At 48.4% G+C, this 20,531-nt stretch overlaps 2 protein-coding genes across 4 annotated transcripts in view; one reads left to right on the top strand and one right to left on the bottom strand.

The window, feature by feature from the left end:
- Positions 1–9,765, top strand: part of Acf (ATP-dependent chromatin assembly factor large subunit) — a 39,449-nt gene extending 29,684 nt beyond the window's left edge. For both annotated transcript variants that reach the window (XM_077666363.1, XM_077666364.1), the window contains 10 exons: positions 110–189; positions 342–451; positions 1,014–1,088; positions 1,845–2,092; positions 3,188–3,378; positions 3,672–3,877; positions 4,615–4,695; positions 4,789–4,893; positions 6,128–6,261; positions 7,078–9,765. In XM_077666363.1, coding sequence (XP_077522489.1) covers positions 110–189; positions 342–451; positions 1,014–1,088; positions 1,845–2,092; positions 3,188–3,378; positions 3,672–3,877; positions 4,615–4,695; positions 4,789–4,893; positions 6,128–6,261; positions 7,078–7,530 — 1,683 coding nt within the window. In that variant the 3' untranslated portion in view covers positions 7,531–9,765. The remainder of the gene's footprint in view (positions 1–109; positions 190–341; positions 452–1,013; positions 1,089–1,844; positions 2,093–3,187; positions 3,379–3,671; positions 3,878–4,614; positions 4,696–4,788; positions 4,894–6,127; positions 6,262–7,077) is intronic.
- The window catches only part of LOC144133351 (beta-1,3-galactosyltransferase 1-like), a 25,752-nt gene continuing 14,975 nt past the window's right edge, over positions 9,755–20,531 (bottom strand). Inside the window, exons 2-3 of one of the 2 annotated variants that reach the window (XM_077666365.1) lie at positions 13,202–13,900; positions 9,755–10,976 (exon numbers count right to left, since the gene is read on the bottom strand). In XM_077666365.1, the coding sequence (XP_077522491.1) occupies positions 10,501–10,976; positions 13,202–13,835 (1,110 nt within the window). In that variant the 5' untranslated portion in view covers positions 13,836–13,900 and the 3' untranslated portion in view covers positions 9,755–10,500. The remainder of the gene's footprint in view (positions 10,977–13,201; positions 13,901–20,531) is intronic. The other variant, XM_077666367.1, reaches the window with a different exon arrangement.

Raw genomic sequence — 20,531 nt, 5'->3', positions numbered from 1 at the left:
AAGCATGTGCAGCAGCAGCATTGTTTTAGTAATGAAAAATTTCCCAGTATTGGGTTTTGATTTGTAGCTAAAGGGGCTCTGTGATTGTTATGGGTGCATCTTTGCACAGGTTGACAGACTTCCATGGAGGGAAAAGCTGGACTCGCTTTTGGCAGTAGTTGAGGCAGCAAACAAGGACCCTGTGGAACTGTGAGTGTGCTTCATTTTTCAAGTTGAGTTTGATTACCTTTCTGGAAAAATAAAATACTATCGGTCATGTTGAGGACTCGAGGACTCTTATTGGTGGGCTAGTTGAGATTGTTGAGGGCCCTCAGAATTCTCTGCATTCCTCCTCTTTGCAGTATCAAGATCGCGCAGACCCTGGATTACGAATCTGAAGTGCGGTACCTCTCGCAAGCACTGCTTGATGTGTCCTTAGGCATTGAGCCAAAGTTTCTTCAGTCCCCCTTGGGTGAGTTTTAGCCATTGTTTTTTCAGTGCCTAATATCAGTTTTTCTTTCTTTGCATTGTTACGATGCAGCATGAAATTAGCGCACAGCATTTCTGATTTTTGTTAGCAAGTGACTACTTGTGGGTCAAGGATGCTGGATATGCCGAATCATTTCTTATATCATCTTGGCCGCGGTGGTCAAATTTCTATGGAGGTGAAATTGTAGAGGCTTGTGTACTGTGCGATCTCAGTGCACTTTAAAGAACCCCAGGTGGTCAAAATTTCCGGAGCCTGCTCCTGGGAGCTGCATTTCCACAGCTTCCTCAGGATCCTATTAGTGAAAACTCTGCTCTTGGATATCAGTTGTGGGAGCATTCCTGCGTGATAACCGCTCATCACACTAGCCCTTGCAACAAGTGCCAGCTGCCATGCTACTTTTGACACAGCTTGGCTTGGCTTGGCTAACTTCAACTGCAGCAAACACTTAGGGGGGCTACAGGTGCCTCGTGGTATGTTGTTTACTTGTGTGTGTGCACTATTGTTGCATGCAACTTCTGCATTTTTGTCCGGCTTGTATCTTCAGGTGAGACGGAAGAGCAGCGGAAGAAGAGGAAAGCTGCAGAGCTGGCCCGACAGTTGAGGAGAGATGATGGCGAAGGTGAGAGGGTTCAGTTTACAGTAGACTTCTGTTAAGATGAATTCTCTGATAAGATAAGCAGTGTGAGACCATATGGTTGGTTTTGCACAGGGTTCTGTGTAAAAGAAAAAAAACTGCTTGAGTTGAACCGTTTCATGTCTGCTTCAGTGAAGATGGAACTTCTGCAGCAATCGTGAACCATGGCGATCCCGTTCAACGGCATTCTTGCGGAGTGGCGGTGGCCAGCCAGCCGAACTACCTGCCGTTTAAAATGATGATTGCGCTGTTGCGGACATTTTTTCATTTGCTTGCTTATTTATCGAAGGTGCCTTTCCCCTCAATTCCGACTGCGTGACACTTCCATTCTTCCAGCATGCCGAAATTCCTCGCGTGTGTTTTTGTGTTTTTGTGTTTTTAGACGTGAGCTGCCACATGGGAAGAAGCTGCGGTGCATCACGTCATACGCTGAAAGAAACAACGCAAGACGACATTTTTCTAAGAAAAAAAAAAAGTGTGCTAATGATGGTGCTAAGACCCTGTGCACAAAGGGTGTATATCAGGCACAGATGCAATCCCCCTCCCCCAATTCGGTGAAAAAAAATTACCTGGGGTCTTTTCCGGAATAAAAATTTCTTACTACGTATGTGGTACACGTTCGGGTTTCAATGCATTGGCTTACTGAATGACAGTAATGTGGGTGACACGTAATTTTTTACAGCAGTGCATTCTCAGGATTTTGAGTACTCATTTTGTTTGTGTGTCCCTGCGTGTGTGTAGATGTGCCGGACGAGCCACCCGGCAAGCCATCCGTGCTGGAGAACTGGCGCGAGTCCGTCGGAAGCTGCACGTCGGTGGCCCAGCTGTTCCTGCACCTGTCGTCGCTGGAGCGCAGTGTCGCCTGGGACCGGTCGGTGCTGAAGGCCTATTGCCGCATCTGCCGCCGGCGCAGGGACCCCGAGCGCATGCTCCTCTGCGACGGCTGTGACCGGGGCCACCACCTCTACTGCCTCAAGCCTCCGCTTGAAGTGAGCCCTGGCACCGCTAAGATGTGCAGTTTCTGCCTTCGCCGTGAAGTGCACGGGAATTGAGGAATAATGGCGGAGAGGCTTTAATCAGAATGAACTGTAAGCATCAAAGCATATAATATCCAGCAGTAGCAGATTGGGCTAGCGTGGGAGGAACAAAACTAAGATTGGAGGACAAGAATGGAGCTCGTCGTGTGTGTGTTCCTCCCATAATCCCCCTTATCATATGCCGTAGAATTTCGATGATAGAAGCACAGTTGATTTGAATTTCGGGGTGGTAAAAATTTGTAAAGTTCTCTGGATGGAATGCATTGTGCTCAATGTGTTGAATTTCGGGTGTTCTGAGCACCCTTCCACGCTGCTATGGATGATGAGAATGTGTGAGCTGCGACCACACCCTCGAGCACAAGTGTGGCCCGCCATTGCAGGTTTTGAAGGTGAGGGGTGGTGCGCAGCCATAAATAAATCCCATCAGTCGCAAACAGATTTGCAATGAATGCATTTCCCATGCCCTGCATACGGATTTTGTTGGTTTTGGAGGACTCGAATTTCTAGTGATACGAATATTTTCCGTGACCTCATGAGATCCGTATCATCAAGGTTTCACTGTAGTTCCTTTGACAAGGAGGCGTGTATTGAAGTACGCTCAGCTGGACATTATCAAGTTTGTGTAGGAATGGAAGATTGCCTGTATTCTTGCCATTATGACAATTGTAATGCAGTGAAGGGACTGTGCACGCCTGGAAGCAGCAACATTAAGACTTGAAGGTACCTAACTGATAAGGAAACTAAACTTGGCTCTCCAGAGGGCAACAGATTATACTGGTGTCGCATGCTTAATGAGCTTCACAGAGGTAGAGAGAAAGGAGGAAGCTTTAGCTGCAGTGGTCATGTTACAAATCTGATACATGGGAATTGTGTGCAAAGCTTGGAACAACTTTTTATTTACCACTGAAAATGGCGTCGCATTTTGCTTGAATTTTTTGAGCCCGTGCTCTGGGTCAGTGTTGCCCTTTTGTCATAGAATGTACTTGTTGTGGTCTCCTCAGTTGTTGTGGTGGGGAGTGCCAGCATCTGTGCGCCTCCTTCCTGCAGGAAATCCCAAAAGGCGACTGGTACTGCCTTTCCTGTCGTCCCAAGGAGAAGCTTGCCTCTCCCACCAAGCGCAAGTACATTGAGGAAGACGAGGATGACGCAGAGGAGGAGAGGGATGAAGAGTCCGGTGATGAGGACGAGGAGGAGGAAGATGATGAGCAGGAGTCCAATGCTGCTGAAAATGAAAGCGAGTAAGAAGCTGGTTGGTTGTTATTACGCATAGTGATGTCATAAATGCATCTCTAAATTGCATGATTTCGTCAGTAGCATGTTCTTCTACCCACTGATGAAAACCTGACTGGATTTGGCAATGTGATCCTGACAGCTTGTTGGATTGGGGGGTTGAATGTTAAGTAATTTCTCTGGTCCACCCTCCTCCCTTTTTTTGTGCTTTTCTTCTTTTTTGTTGCCTTATCTCTTATCGGTGAGTGGTGGCTCTTGCTTCAGATGCTTTGTCTTCACGTTCTCACGTATTTGTGTGCAGAGCCGAGGGTTCCTCATCTGATGGCAACGAGGATTCGTGCGACGCCTGTGGCAAGGGCGGCACGCTAATCTGCTGCGATTCCTGTCCGCTGGCCTACCACATGGAGTGCACTCGGCCACCGCTGCGTAGGCTACCGCGCGGAACGTGGAACTGCCACAAGTGCAGCGCCGCGAAGCAGCGCTCGTCTGGAGCACCTGCAATTAGGGGTGTGTGCCTTGCCTGTGTTAATGCAGTGAAGCCCATTTATGATGAGCACTCCCCTAGTGCGAGCAAGGATGACGCTTGACTATCTCTGCGTGAACTGTGCTGTTGAAAGCAAAAATGGGGAGTGGGAGATTTATTCCATGACTTGCTGCCGTCCTAATTATTAGTGTTCAACTTAAGTAGAGTGCAGTTAAATCTCAGTCACTGTGCTCTGGATGCAAGAAAATACTAGTGTCGCATTCCATAGACATATAGCTCATGTTTACAATGGTTGATTCGCAGTGTATCGAAGTAGCCTTTTCTATTTGTTTACATTGGCATTTCTGCTTCATTGTCTACGGTATACTAACTCTTACTGGATCTTTCCAAGCTCGCTTTTAGGGACAGTTTTAACGGGTAGAAATAACAGTTGCTCTGCATTGCTTCTTGAGGTAAGGTGAGGAATGAGGACTAAAGATATGGGTTTTATGCCAGGGCGTTGTTTTGGTGCAGTTAAATTCTAGACCTCCACAATTTCTAATGCTTACTTTTACTCGTCAAATTACAAAAACTGCATGCCAAGCATGTCTGTGAGATTGCGGCAGTTTCTGCTGTTCGTTCTAAAACATGGCTATCTGTTCCGAGTTCTGTAGTAGAAAGCGTTTGGAGCACTTCTTGTTGGCCTGTTCACGGGGTGCTTTCTGCCTGGACGACCAGTTATCCTCGGGCAGTCTGCTTAACTTATGTCTTCTCTGTTCAGAAAAAGGCACCAGGACGCGGTCGCAGAGCGCCGCTGCCGAGTCCAAGCGTTACATTGAGAGACGGCAGCAGAAGGCCCACAGTAAGCATCCCACTCCTGCATTGCATGCGCTGTGCTGTAGTCGCAACTTGTGTAAGAGCACCGTGCGACATGTGCTGCATCTTTCGCTTTCAGGCAAAACCCAGCCTCAACCGCCTGCTGACCCATACCGTCCACCACGGATAAGCTTCAAGCGAGCCAGGGTCAGCTGGGATGAAACGTCTAGCGTCAGTGAGGAAGGTATGTTTGGAAAATGGGGCAAATCTTGCCAGATGTTAGACTGCACACATGTAGCTGTAGTGAAGATGACTGGCAGATGCCTCCATGAAATCTTGGCGATCCTTTGACGCTACTGGTTGGAAGGCCTCCTTTGAGGCACATTCGCCGATGCGTTCTTCAGTAGTATCCGACTATAGTAGTTGCCACCCAACTACCCAACCTTATTGACGAAAATCTTTTTGTGCCAGATGTGAAGCATGGGCACTTGTGTGACTGCAAACCTGCTGTGCACTAGTGTCCCGAGTGCGTGTGTTACCAGCGGGAACATAATTTGGACATACCGTAAAAACCGTACTATAGGTCGGACCGGAATATAGGTCGACCCCCCAACCAACCAATTCTAAAAATGAAAAAAAAATCTTTTCCAGTGGAAAAAGTACCGAAAGACACCCTTACCCTGAAACAAATGCAACTCGACAGGTTGCACAATGGTGACAGTATTTATTTTCATTTAAATGCTGCTCGTATGTACACCCGGCCAATTTTTTAACAGTATCGCACGCCCATAGACCCGCGTGTTTGTTTCTGGCACATACAAGTACGGCGCCGTAGAGCAAAGCTCTTCCTCTTCATGAATCACCGCACCCAGGATGGTGAGCCCTTGAATTGCGCCCTCGTGAGTCTAGAGGCACGTGCGATCTCTACTGCTTTTGCGCGGATGCATTCGGCAGTCACAGGCAGCGATCTTGCACGCAGCACAACCTTTCCTTTCAATTCTGGATACGCCGCGGTCTGCCCACAAAATGATGTTTTCTTCTGGTGGCTGCAAGTTGTTATACGCAGCTTCTGCCTTCGCCAGTACTGAATGCTCTTTTCGGATACTGCAAATTCGCGCTGTGCCACCAGGTTGCCGCGATGTTCCGCGTACTCAATCGCGTTTTTCTTGAAGGCGATGGTGAATTGCCGTCGGCTTCCGCTCATTTTTAAACAAAATGTAAAAAAGCAGCCTTTAACCAAAATAGCTTTGCAACTATGGAAATACAAAATGGCGGCACTGCTGCTGATGGCGATGGTGATGGAGGGACGCTGTTGAGTTAAGCCACCTATAGTTTGCAAGTTTTCGGTAGTTTTTCCGCCAATGACCGGTATATGAGACGAGGGTTGACTTTTCACCATGGTTTTTTGAAAAAAAGTTCGACCTATATTCCAGTTTTTACAGTAGTTGAATATGGACCATTTTGGATATACGTTTCAGGTCTTGCATCAAGGGCATCGTCAAGACGCTCCAGCCAAGACCTCCCACTCGACTTCAAGGCCTGTGACGAGATCCTACAGGCTCTTGTGCACGACCAAAACTCTTTTCCTTTCCACTGTGCTGTCAGTCGCCGGGTGAGTTGAATGGCTGCAGTGCTTTCTGTTTCCCTGAAAATAGTCTCCTGTGTGTTGAAAATTTGCTAACATTTCTAGAGGGTTGCCATGCAATCCTGTTTCTTACTTTTTGGTCATACTGGTTGGCGCAGTTGTAGCATTTTGTGGGAACGTTCAAACTTATCGGTAAGGGACTAAAATGCATGATTGACTTGAGATGTAGTAAACGCATAGTCAGCAGCCGCATTGAAAAACAAGAACCATTTTGGGGGTAGGGTCACGATTCAGTCTCATCAAAGCTTTGCTGGCATGCAGTTGATATCACAGGTAATTGTGTATACTTGCAGGCCAATTTCACTGGTTGCAGCACTTTTGCAGCATCGTTATTTTAGCCCGTGTGTAATTACGAGTGTTGTGCATAAATGCTTGTTCATAGGGAGGGCAGAATCTTGGGGGAGTGCTATAGTTTTATTTTTTCATGTGAATTAAGGTCTTTGACAGGTTTCTTCATAGAAGTTTTTCTATTTCTTCGTTGATGCAGCACTGTTACGTGTCCATATCTTTTCTTTGTCCTCGTCTTTTTGGGCTGGAAGTCCGGCCAAGTATGTACCAACTAGCCTGCAAGAAAGTTCTCGCTGGATGACACTAGTGGCTGGAATGAACCAACGTTCTCTATCATTGGGTACTGCTGTATTGCTTGCTCTGTACACACTGGCTGTCATTCCCGAGTATTTGTTTAGTGGCTTAGTATGCAGGGTCTAGGTGGTCATCAAGTAACTGGATGCATTTTAGTGCACGCCTAGGTTCGCAGCATTTGCCCTTTTCTTTGCATGGCAGGATGTTCCCGACTACTACGATGTGATCCGGAAGCCGATGGATCTTGGCAAGATCCGGGGCAAGCTGAGCGGCATGGAGTACCGCGCCACGAGGGAATTCGTCGCCGACATCTACCTCATCTTCCAGAACTGCGGCGTTTACAACCGGCCTGGCTCACTGGAGTACACATCGGGCATGGCCCTCCTGGCCACATTCGAACGCCTCCTCTCCCACCATGGGCTTGGAAAGTTTCCCCACCCGCCGTGCTTTGAGGAGGATGTGCCCGGCAGCAAGCGGACGTCAAAGCGCGCAATCAAGAGGCACTGTTGCGACAGCGACAGTGAGGGAGGTCATAGTGCAGGGGAAAGGCGGTCAGGAGCAAACACTTCCTCCAAAAACGCTGCCTCGACGCCGTCAACATCAACTAGGAACAGCAGCAGTGGTGGTAGCAACAGCAAACGTCGTTCGCGCTGATTCATCAGAGCCCACGCTTGCGTCGGTTTCCTCAAAATTGCTGCGCATTGACCCTTCCTCTCTCCCCAACCTCACTTGCACACAATCATCTTGTACAGTCAATCCTTTCTTCATTTTTGTCCTCTGTTAACGATGAAATTTAGCTTCGTTGAATCAATTGTCCAATTAAACTTGATTGTATGTGATGACAGGCCCTGATGAATTTGTTGGCTTTAAATGCCAGAAGAAAGGCCTTTCTTTCATTTTTTTCACGCAAGCGTCTGCTGCATTTCATTGGAAGCAAAATGTTGGGAATACTTAAAACCGACAGACGTGGGCACGAAGGCACTGGGCAATGAGCCAGACGCCAAGCGGTGCCCAACTGTTGCTGTCCCTTCTTTCCGGTGATCACCAGTACATCTTGACATTCTTTTCTTTTGTGAAATGCTCCGCACGCTTTGTTTTCGCACAGTGTTCATTCATAGTGTGACTCTGACTCGCAAGTTCAATGAATGTTTACCATCAGGATTGAAAGAGCAACAAGACAGATTATTTGAAACTGTTTTCTTCGTGGTTTAATCTCCCATCTGCTTTCCTTTGCCCCTTGCTGTTGTTTCCCATGTTCACTTTGTGGCGCATTGTAATGCAGCTTCGACAGAGCTTTGCATTGTTATTGCTCTTCCCGCAGTGTTATTTTGAATGTCCGCGTCATCCCTGCAAAATGCCCATCATATTGCATGTAGGATTTGCAGTTATATAAACATTTCTTTTTCCTTTCAATCCCTGCTGTTATTTCATTTGGGCTGCGGAGCGCATGTCTTGTTGACACTTTCAATTTCTGTGGGTAATGACTCTCGCTTTGGGTATTGGTGGCTGCCGTTATCGCTGTACCAATGCATAGCTGCAAGCACCTGTTCTGGATGCGTAATCCCTAGGAGTGAGATTGATGTGATGTTGCCTCAACATCACTGAAAGGTTTACAATTGCTCTGCACATATGCGTGCTGGGTACATGGCATGGACATGTCAGCATACAACCCCACCTCTGTAAGGAACAAGTGATTTTCTGCTTCCCATTTTACGGTCTGAGCAGTGGGAATGGTAAGTTGAGTGACAAATCGCAGTGCTCTGTGGTATTTGTGGAAGTGTAGTGTTTGCCAAGTAAGTGATAAGAATGAAGGCTTTCTATACAGCATGGAAACAAGGAGGTAGTGGGTGACACTTCAGCAGGCATACCAGTGTTTTCTTTAAGTGTATACTTGGGCATGTCAAGAAGATTTTAGATACCGGTTCTTGCATACCAGTGTCTTCATGGCGTGTTGGAAAGTTTGAGATATCGAATGTTGCATACCTAGCTGTTCATAGTGCCCTTGATATCAAAGCACTATGGAGATGTAGCAATGTACTAAAAAACAAAAGGTCTTTTTTTGCTGATGGAGGCTTGCTTTATCATTCAGTTCATTTTTTTTTTTCTGGACATGGAAGGCTTATTTCATATTAAAAGCAATGTTCCTGCAAATACCTTTCTAGTTACATTAAAGTGGAACACTCCTTGAGAGCTTGCTCTGAGGGAATGCATGAAATTGTAAGTTGCATATTGCATATTGAAAAGTTCCATAGAAATAGCTTGCATTGTTTCGTTTAGTGGAACTAGACTTTTTCCTGTGACGATGTGTCAAAGCACATCTGCTTTGATGACACTGCAGGTAGGTTGTAATGCCCTTTAATGATGCAAGTGTACAGCACGCATTCAAAATGACACTAAGAGCACCGATGGATTTAGAGTCTTGTATTGCTTGCTTTATGTAGTCTTGCAGCAAGCTCTTGCCTCCCATGTTCTTGTACTGACAGTTCGAGGTAGCTTGCACTGGCTTCCGAGCGTGGCACTCTAAGTGCTATCCAAGGTTCCCCGAACCACCAAAGTAGTACTTGATGTTTATATATATAAAGTCTTCTGGGAGTCGGGAGTATGTTGAACAGTCTTGATATCTGCACACTTCTCATGCAGCTCCCATGAGATGACTCATTAACTGGGTGTCCTCACTTCAAAAGCCACTGGCTTGGATATGCCCCTTATTTAATGCTGTTATGTGCATGAATTCTCTGCAAGCCAGCCTTCCGATTTCCAGAGTGCTGAGACTTTGTATGTGTGCACTTCTGGAGGCAGTGACGACTAGCTGCCACTGTGTACACTTGCCACCGTTATAAGTAGTGAAATAAAAGTGGAACGCATTGTTTGTGCGAGATTGCAACTGAAGGATGCGTATTCTTGGAACACGCGGACACGAGATCTATAGCAGTTTATGAAGGTTGCACTTCGTGGCCAGCGACACTTATCTAGAGCACTTGCAGCAACAGTGCAGTTGTCAGAGTACTCGACAAGGTGTTCACTTCACTCAATCTGGGACTCTTGTGGGATGTGATGCTTTGAGAAATTAGCATGTACGTCGTCGTCGGTACTTCATGAACACTCTCACGGCAGTTGGCGATGCGATTGGCAAATGCAACAGTGGTGAACACCAGTCTGCTTGCGACGCCTGTTTTCAGTACACCAAAGCTGGTGATAGCTGTGGCAGTTAAGGCATGCTCAGTAGTCTGCACCATCAACACTGCTGAATAGATGGGTGTTCGTGTGCAGCATTCTTTCAGTTCTGAAGGAGCTGATGGCTTCAGGCATCGCGACTTGGCATGCTAGTGGTGCAGCGGGAGGTCTTTCCTGCTGGCCACTTTACACGTACAAAGGGCCTAAGCCAGATAGTCCAGGTCAGTTGGGCATCACAACACTTGCCACGCCTTTGATTCTCCGGGCTGCATTTTGTGACTAGCGAGGACTCCAGGTGGCGGTTCGCGTTGGCCATGGCGCAAAATACGAGGCATTGAACCCCACCATCGTGTGGGGGTGCCGGTTGGTCAAGTTAATGCAGGTCACATCCGCGCCGCTACAGCAGCCTTCTTGTCCACCGAAACGTCCGCGTGGTTTCCACACTAGAATCTAACCTTTCGTCTTGATCACGCCCAGAAGACGTGGGCAGAAGAAGGCTTGCGTGTTCACTTCGCGCCACAAGAGTCGCATGTCCCGCGGTCCCAGTTCGTGCGAGGTGACGCGGCCTTCGCGCGTGAAGGCGCAGCTGGCCCTGGCCAGAGTCACCCTGGGCTTCAACGTGATGCCCGGGTGCTCGAGGATGCGCAGGCCGGCCTTGAGCCGGCAGAAGCCGGTCACGTAGGCGTCTTCGATGAAGAAGGTCGGCGTCGCCTGGGATGCCTCGTACAGCCTTCGCGCCGAGGACTGGGAGAAGGCGTAGGCGAATCCGCCGCAGTAGCGGGGGAACAGCTCTCCGGGCAGCTCGTCGCGGGGCACACAGTACTTGAGGTAGCGGCTGGGCAGCGGGCCTTCGCCATGCCTGAGGATGCGGCGGACCGGGTTCGAGTGGCACAGGATGGCGTCCTCCATGGCTGGCCCGTCCAGTGCTGCGAGGATAAAGCAGGTGACCGGTTTAGAACCAGTGACAGCTTGCTGGCTCTTGTGCAACTCGGCAATGACATTTAATCATTCCGATAGCGAAACTATCCGTGCACCTGGCTAAAGATGGTAGCCATCATAGTCGGGATGGTGCATAACGAAAAATAATTAGCGTCACTGTAAGTGCAGCGCATGATTGGCCCTAAGTTAATATTTTTTTAATGGAGCCGAAACGTCATTTAATTCGTACTTTTCTATTTCGTCATTTCCGCCTGATTCAGAATACGGACCCGACAGTTTGCCAAGAATATCTTGCATGGGCACCATGGTCATTAGTTTGAGCACAGCGAAAGCCCGCGCATTGTTCCCTAATCCGCTTATCGCCATCTGCTACAAGCTGCACGCTGTTCGATTTGGCGGCCCTTGCTGCACCAGTTCAAGGACTGCTGCACTTTCGCATTCGTTTTGCAAAGTTGTTGCCCGCCTATAGTGCAGCTCGAGTTCTGGGCTGGCTTGCACCACTTGCACTCTCCGAAGTGGAAGTGCAGTTCTAGTGTAGCAAGATTGCGGAATACGGAATTGCAGCGAGTGGTTTCCCTACACACACCCTTGATTCGTAATGATTTTCTTTTTTTACACACGATGGTGAGGAGCAAGGGCATGTGCGCGAAGGGACACGTCTAGCGGAAGGGGCCATGACTTCCACAGGTTTTACAGCTTTTTACATGTGTTACGTGGGTGGTGATTACCAGCTAGCTTTTTTTTTACAAGGTTTATTTCTAGTAGTCTTAACTGCCGCATAATTCATAGACAACCCCCCCCCCGGAACTGCAAATTTAGTTGCACGTACACCACACTAATTTTGTATGTTATAAAAACACGGCGGGCCAAGTTCGTCGTCTGGACAATTCGGTAAAACCAGCGAATTTTTTTTTTTTTACGCTGGCGTGTGATATGGTGATGTAACCGACATATAAAGCCGCGACAGCGTTCAAGCATCACAGCTCACAGTGCCGCGTGGGAGCCGCATGATGACGTCATCTACGGCGGCAGTGCGCAATTCCGATACGCAAACGCTTGCTCGATTGAAGAAAACTAGCGCCGCAGAAGGTAAGGCCTATGGAGCGTTGTTTGACGGCCTCCGACAACGCAGGGCAGGGCATGGGTGAAGGAAGCGATAATCAAAATCTCGCAGTCCAAGACGTCATAAGTTTCACCGCAATGCTTCGGCGCTGTGAGGAGAAGCCTAAGCATCGTCGCGAATTTAATCGGCCATTATTACATCGCTATTTTGAATTTTAGCACAGAGATGCTTTGCCTATTTTCTATTTCTAACTTATTGGATCTGTTATTAACCACTGTTCTAGATTTTGCAGTAGTATACGTGAACCAGACCAGCTAGCAACATCGCTTGGTTGAGTGAGTTTAACCCAATCTACACTCAAACCATTTCTGTGATCGTGTTATTTAAGATATTTCAAGAGTAGGCAACGTAGTTCCACCCCTTAAATCAGGCGGCAAGCATGCATGCGACAAAGAACTATTGGCCAATATATTTTGTCTTGAAAAGTCATGGAACACATCATTTTTTCTCACCTAGCAATTTGAAAAAAATCCTGTAAAGGAGGAATGCTCCATTTTCAAACTGCATCTTGTCAATACTCCTTTATACTTAACCAACGTCGGAGTGGCCTGGAACGCTGGGGCTCGCCGATAAAATGTTGAGGAATTCAAAAGAGACATATGTATCCAATGCAACGCCGGCCGGTTGATTCTGAATTTCTTTTAGCCAGATGTTTTACGCTACTAAATAATCGGCTTCCATTTTTATTCTTTATTGAGCCGAAAAGTACCGAGTTTTACTGCCTGTATGCTATATCTTGAGCGTCATTGCTTTTTGTTTAGTTTCCTGATTCCGCCTTGCCTTGTGCTTCTGACATCAAATAATTTGCTACTTACGTACGTTTGTAATTTTTGTTTTGCTTGCCAAAGTTATGAAATTTTGATACTGTCTACCCCATTTTGTCATAACCTAGATCTAATGGCATGTACCCCTGTTCTTCCGCCCTCCTTTATTTTTGTTGAGTCCCACTCCCCGCTTGATGCCCACGTGGCCAAAAGGGTAACTGAAATAATTGAATAAAACCATCATACATTAGAGTAATTTCTTGAACACATGTTACATAATCCATTGCGCGCTATAATAAAACGGAAAGCCACTCCAGATACTAACCACTCAGGAGGTTGGGCACGTGAATGAAGATGTCGTCGTCCGTCTTTAGTGCAAACGCGCCGCCGGCGCATCTCGTCACGAACCACTTTAGGCCCATGACGGACTTGAGTGCCAAGTTACCGAAGACCTCAGCGAAGTCCTCCTGCACGATGTCACCATAGGCGTAGCTCTCAGCCAGCAGGTCCTGAGACGTGGCGGGGTCCGCCGGGTCCGCTAGCAGGAACACGACGCGGAAGTTGAGCGCCCTCTGGAGGGACTTCTGGCCCCACGTGTCCCTTATGGCCTGGCGTCGTTCGGCTCCGTTCCTGGCATTGGAGGCGACCAGCACGACCAGCACCGGCGGCCTCTCACCGTCGGCGCAGATCTGGGGGTTGTCCAGGAGGTTGGAGTAGTTGTGCGGGTTGGCGGCGACGCCCCTGTGGACAGTCACGTTGTCCGGCATAACGACCCAGCGCGGTGGACCTGTCCACAGAGCGTTGTTGTGTCCGCCCTTGATGCCCGACGAGTGGTGCTGGCTGACGGACGCCGGGGCGGGTCGGGACACCAGCAGCAGGAACAGCACCAGAGAGCCAAGTGCGCTGGCGCATATCTTGGCGGCGCCAAGCCTCGACCACAGTCGGCGGCTCAGCGGCATCGGACGGCTCTCCTCAGCTTCTCAGCATGTCGTCCGTTGTGTCCATCTGGCAAGGCAGCCCAGCGCTGCGCGTTTAGAATATGTGAGGATCTTTTTTTTATTAAGTGCCTGTGAGAGCTGTTCATGGATAATATAACTGCAAACCAATTTACACCCTTAAAGGCATACTGCTTACTATACCATGCGCTCTTACAACACCCGTAATTTTAGTTAGAGAAGTGTCGTCGACAGCCTACACTCTGAACAGAAAGGAATAAAAAGGGAGCAAGTTCCTTTTTTTTACTCCCATATAAGCGTATTTATGTTTGAGATTAGCATTCATTCTGCACCAAAGTTTTTCGGAGGAGGGTGCTTTAACGGGTTGGTACACTGACAATGTGCCCTTGGAGATTGCTCAAGTGCAGGCGGTCTTGAAGTTCTCTCAGGAGTACATACAGCTGTCCATAATACAGTACGAATAATTACATTTTCTGATGTCTGCAGCTTCACGCCCGCAGTTGTATTTATTGTTTGCGTCGTCAGGGGTTTATTGCAAAGTAGAATACTTTTGCGCAATAGCTGAGCGCCAGTAGCTCTAACTGCGAGGTTCGATATGTGGTCTTTATAATCGTAGTGTATATACTACATGCGTGATGAACACAGAGCGTTCCGGTGCTCTGCAGCCATGCATGCATTGCCCTTTTTCACATGTCCGTACGTGGACACGCGCATTTCTACGTCCCATGTATTCTCAGAACCTTTTGTGTGCGCAGTTAAGTTGCGTATCGTGCATTGTTGTGGTTTATGTCCCATATAACTGTTGCGAGTGAGGTGGACCTCTTGCAATATGGAGGAACAGCTCCTTCATATAATCTGGCAAAAAAATGATGCATGGGAATGACATGCACCCAATGCAACCCATGTTATATTTGCTGCACCCTTTTTGAAGGGTACTGATCCGACCAATACCCTTCTAAAAATGGGTGTGATTATAATATAGTATGGGGGGTTTAGGTCCCAAAGCTGCTCATTGGCTATGAGAGACGCAGTAGTGGAAAGCTGCAGATTAATTTAGATTCTTTGACATGCACTGACACCACATGCCAAAGTATATTTTAGGGCTGTGGGTATATTCGAAATTTTCCAATAGCGAATCGTATTTTCTCCTGTTCTATTATTCGAACAAATCAAATCAGGTTCAAGATTATATGAAGTGCATCTAATGAGTTCTCAAGCTTTCGAATAACTGACACGAAGTTCGAATAAGCTGCTGATGTAAGTGATCTGAGCCACATCTGCCGATATCTCGTTTGTACATTCTAAACACGAATGCGCCTATATAGGAGTAAGGTGTTATCTAGCGCAATCCCTTTTATATAAGGGAGTGCGCTAGAGAACACCTTACTCTCTTTTTTACTCCTTTACGTTTAGAGTGTATTTCGTATCGGAATCGGGCACAAATTTTCTTTTAACTTATGTAGTAGCGTGAAAGCAAAACATGGAATTCGCGGCTCAAATATGTATCATGCTTATGCTGTGTGTTCGCTTTTGCTTTCTCCGCCTCTCGCGCATGTTCAGTCGACACAGCCCGTTCCTTTGTGCGGTTGAGGTGTCCGGCTAAAGTGAGACAGTTACTGCACCATTTCCGTCCCTCAAAAACCACTAATCCCTTAACTGCACGCGGTCTCGAGTCGTCCCAGCACTCCTTATGTGCTTTGGTTTAGGTTAATTTGTTAGGCCAGATTATGGAGAAGGAAAGGCGGCGCAGCTCTCTAATTCCCGGGTTCGAACCCGACCGCGGCGGCTGCGTTTTTATGGAGGAAAAACGCTAGGGCGCCCGTGTGCTGTGCGATGTCAGCGCACGTTAAAGATCCCCAGGTGGTCGAAATTATAGCGGAGCCCTCCACTACGGCACCTCTTCTTCCTTTCTTCTTTCACTCCCTCCTTTGCCCCCTTCCCTTACGGCGCGGTTCAGGTGTCCAACGATATATGAGACAGATACTGCGCCATTTCCTTTCCACCAAAAACCAATTATTATTATTATTATTACTCTAATTCCCGGAAAACATCTGAACCGTGTCGTTTTCCTTCCTCTAGGGGCAAACCGCTACAGTCGGATACAACTCGAACGCAGCGGCTTTTCCCCGTCAAAGGACCCCCTTCCAGCCAATGGTGTCGGCCGATTCTCATGTCCCTGCTAGTGTGAAAAAGCAGGGATCGAATGGTAGATAAAAGAGGATAATCCTTTCCCTCTACGGTCCCCTTTCTCCAATGTGGCGCCGCTCCCTGCATTGTCGCTCTAGGAGGGTCGTGAGAATGGTTATGGTTTTATGAGGGTTTAACGTCCCAAAGCGACTCGAGCTATGAGGGACGCCGTAGTGAAGGGCTCCGGAAACTTCGTCCATCTGGAGTTATTTAACGTGCACTGACATCGCACAGTACACGGGCCTCTAGCATTTCGCCTCCATCGAAATTCGACCGTCGCGGCCGGGATCGAACCCGCGTCCTTCGTGTCAGCAGCCGAGTGCCATAACCGCTGAGCCACCACGGCGACTGGTCATGCGAATCGGCCGACGCCCTTGGCTGGAAGGGGGTCCTTTGACGGGGAAAACCCCCGCGTTCTTGAGTTGTAGCCGACTGTAGCATAGGTATATGTAGTATAGGTATATGTAGTGTATGTATATGTATATGTAGTATATGTAGTCGGTGAAGCAGCTGTGTCAGCACTCCCTAGCTGTGTCTATCGTCCCTCTCTCTACCGCACTCCTATCGAAGCGTCTCGTGCAGAACAGCCTCGAGTGCGCTACAAGGTCGCGGCCGGTTCGCATTGCCGCCGCCGCATGCAGCAGAGGAGGATGTGGTAGTATGCACTGCGTCTCGCAGGGGTGAAAACACTGGACCGGTTCAATCTAGCTCTCTCGACAGAGAAAGGGGAGAGGGAGAGAGGGCGAGGCCAAAGTGGGCGCCCGCGACGATTAGCACGCGGGAACGCGCAGGGCACCTCCGCTTGAGGTGCTCGCTTCGCGCTGATAGGGGCGTTACGTATGGCGGATTTCCAAGAAGGAAGTGACATTCAGCGCTGCTTATGTGATGAACTTTTTGGGAAACACTGGTGGTTAAGCGAAGAAAATGAAGAAATTCGGCTGACACACACAAGACTGCTGACGTGTGGGAATGCGAAAGCATTACTTTCGCAGGGTGCATTGACACACACACACACACACACACCACCTACACACGCGCTTATGACACCACCCGGAACGCTGTACGACGAACGGTTGCATCACAATTTTGATTAAAATCGAAAATTGGTTTTTAGTGAAGGGAAATTGCGCAGTATCTGCCTCATATATCGTTGGACACCTGAACCGCGCCTTAAGAGAAGGGATAAAGGAAGGAGTGAAAGAAGAACGGAAGAAAGAGGTGCCGTAGTGGAGGGCTCCGGAATAATTTCGACCACATGGGGATCTTTAACGTGCACTGACATCGCACAGCACACGGGCGCCTTAGCGTTTTTATGGAGGAAAATTTCAGGAGGAAATTTTATGGAGGAATATTCTGGTACAAAAATTGGTTTTCGTGGAAAGGAAATAGCGCTGTGACTGTTTCATCTCGGTGGGTTCCTGAACCGCGCCTTAAGGGAAGACGTAAATACTCTGGAAGGCATACAGTTGAAAGTGCATATGTCGTCGGTTCGAATCCTTGTCGCAGGTTAGCCTCCGACTTGACTAGCACGTGTAAGGTATATGCAGCAAGAAATCGTATGACACCACCCGGAACGCTGCACGACAAACGGTTGGAAATTGGTTTTGGGGGAAAGGAAATGGCGCAGTATCTGTCTCGCATATCGGCGGACACCTGAACCACGCCGTAAGGGAAGGGATAAAGGACGGAGTGAAAGAAGAAAGAGGTGCCGTAGTGCACGGCTCCGGAATAATTTAGATCACCTGGGGATCTTTAACGTGCACTGACATCGCACAGCACACGGGCGCCTTAGCGTTTTGAATTGATCCAGTTTTTACTTTTTGCGTTTTTTTTATCTCTGGTGCAAGCGCACCCTGGTGGTGTCTTCGTGAAGTTTATCCGTACTCACCGCGCGCCTTTTTTTTTTCTTCAACGAGGAGAGGGCGGTAGTAGTACTGGAATCCGCACAGCGCACTGTATATAAATGCACTGGTTGACGTCACCGGTTTCCCGGTATAATTGGGCAAGCACGTGAGGTCAGGGCAGCATAGCACGGACGTCTCGCTTTCGCTCGGCCGACGGCGCTGTTTCAACAATGCAGCCCTCGAGCAGTTACATGCTCTGCTTAACTAAAACCGTGCAGCACTGCGTCACTTACAAGGTGCGCTAACGTGGTCATTTTACTCAATGGTTTGCATGGTGCCGAATTTCGACGGCTGTTCTGATGTTCGATTGCTGTCATTGGACAATAATTTGATTAGGCGCATTTCAACTGTAACGGCGTTCAGTTGTTAACACCCCGCAACTTAATATTCCCTCTTTGTTCGCGAAATTTTTCATATTCAAATATTTCGTCTTTCTCACTAACTGTAAACTCTTACATTTTATTCTTCATTTTCTATCGGCAACGAGCACGCAAATGTTTTGCTCAGCACGTAGTTTTTTTATTTGTATCGTTATTTCATATGCAATTCCCGTAAGGGCTGTCAAAGTAAATAAAATAATAAATACAGCATGTTTGATACTAAACGAGCTTCGCAAAGCTTATTGCGAAGTGATGATTGAGTGTGTAAGTGGTTACGTAACGAAAAAAAAAAGGTATGTGAGCAGATCGCACTATGGGCGTGCATTGTCGTCTGCTTCTCTCCCGGGGAGCAGACGACGCGAAGAGAGAAGCAGACGACGCGACCTACGGACGCGAAATGCGCATGCGCATTAGTATATAGTGTTTGCTTGATCTGATTGGCTGACGCCGCAGCTCCGGCTTTCAAAACGCTGCACGGTTTTGCTGTAGCTGGAGCGGGGGTCCGACTGAGGAACGAGAGGATACTCTGTTCTCTTATTCGCTCTTATTCTTGGCCGGAATCCCCGCGCAGTCGGGCAGGCTTGGCGAAGAACACGGCAACAGACCACGCGCGCGCTTCCTCTACCCTTGACCGACTTGTTGCTGGCCGCTTATCGGGAAGGCGCGCGCGCGAAGCGAAAATACAAAACCTGTCCTCGGCCCGCGCGGCGACCGCACTGCCAGCCGCAGTAAAAAAACAAAACCAGAAAACGGCCAATGAGAATCGGCCCCCGGGGGCTGCTGCTGCTGCGCGTGCTTGCTCATTCATTAATTGCCGCCGAGCGAGCCGGATTCTTCGTCCGTGCCGTGGCGCTGCTGCCGAGCAGCTCAGTGTCGAGGCCGCGACGTGTGGGCTCGCGTATTATTCGCAGGCTGCGTAACTTGGGCAAGAGGACATCTTCCCTGGTTGGGGGGTAGTGTGTTCACGTGCGGTCACGATGGTTCGTTCGAAGACCTTTCAAGGTCCTTGAATATTGTCCTGCGGTCCTTAAAGTGCTCAAGTATTCGTATTTTCGGATTTTGTCGATTCACAACTATACCAAAGCGCGTGGTCCCGAATTTGTGGTCTTTGGCCCCTCAGTGGTCGTTGAACACAGTCCTAGGGCCCCCAAAGACTGCGCTCTTAATTTGCGCCTCGTATTTTTTTGACTAGATGGCAGTTTCCCATGCGGCTACTTGAGTTTATTCACGCCAGGTAAGTATATCTGAATGAAGCCTCTTCATACACTTAAAATGTCGCCACAATTTGTATGAAATTTCGTGAAATAGTGTATGCAGCCTTCCGCCACAACATTTATAAAACTTCGTTTTCGGGATGAACAGCGGAATGAACTAGTATGTGCACCCTTGCGACAAGCCCAATTCAGGGCCACAAGTTGTTGCATAACTTCTCCTCTGCTCTCATAACAAACATTTCGCACAGCCGAAAGGAAATGCAGCCAGCACGCAAGAAAACTGCCACTGCCGGACAGCTTACCTATAGAGAGTCAACTGTGCCTGCTCAGTGGTAGATGCTAGCCTGCATTTTTCCTTGAGTGCGCGTACTGCAAACGGTAATGCTTTTGCGTACAGGACAAACTGCCGTTAAGCTCTGCTTGAGCCTTAGATTATACAGCACAAACGAACGGTCGAGCGACCCAGCACGCAAAAACATTTAGTCCATGTTGACCCCTTACGCTACTTCGCAGTAGCAAGTACTTCCTGGACCTGGCCCCTCATATCAGCGGAATGGCTACGGCGATGCTTTTGAGTACAGTCCGGGCGGTGATCCGGATGTGCTAAAGCTATTACACAACACGGCCGGAGGTCCACAGGGCCAATTCGTAAGAACATCACCGTTGGCGAACCGCTAAACACTATAGGAGGCAACTGCGTCTGCGTAGTGGAATATGCTCGTCTGCTCCCGACTGGTCGGCTCAAGGAATCGGCAACGAACGCCCTTGAGTACAATGCTTACAATGCAATGGCTGCACTAACACAAGTGAGCACAGCTGGACAGCCGTACAGCCAGTACGCAATGACGATTCCGCTTCCTATATGCTAAACCGGTGAGCTCAATGCACTTCGGCAGTTGCAGAGTGCTAACCTGGTCCCTCGTGTCAGCGGGTGAGCAACATCAGCGCTCTTCGGCAGAGACCATACAAATGGTCCGGCTGCGCCAAAACGATTTCACAATACGGCTGGAGAGC

Source organism: Amblyomma americanum, chromosome 5, assembly GCF_052857255.1.
Source record: "Amblyomma americanum isolate KBUSLIRL-KWMA chromosome 5, ASM5285725v1, whole genome shotgun sequence".
NCBI classification, from domain to species: Eukaryota; Metazoa; Arthropoda; class Arachnida; order Ixodida; family Ixodidae; genus Amblyomma; species Amblyomma americanum.
Note: the sequence above shows the minus strand (reverse complement) of the source record. Positions and strands in the feature narration are given on the sequence as shown.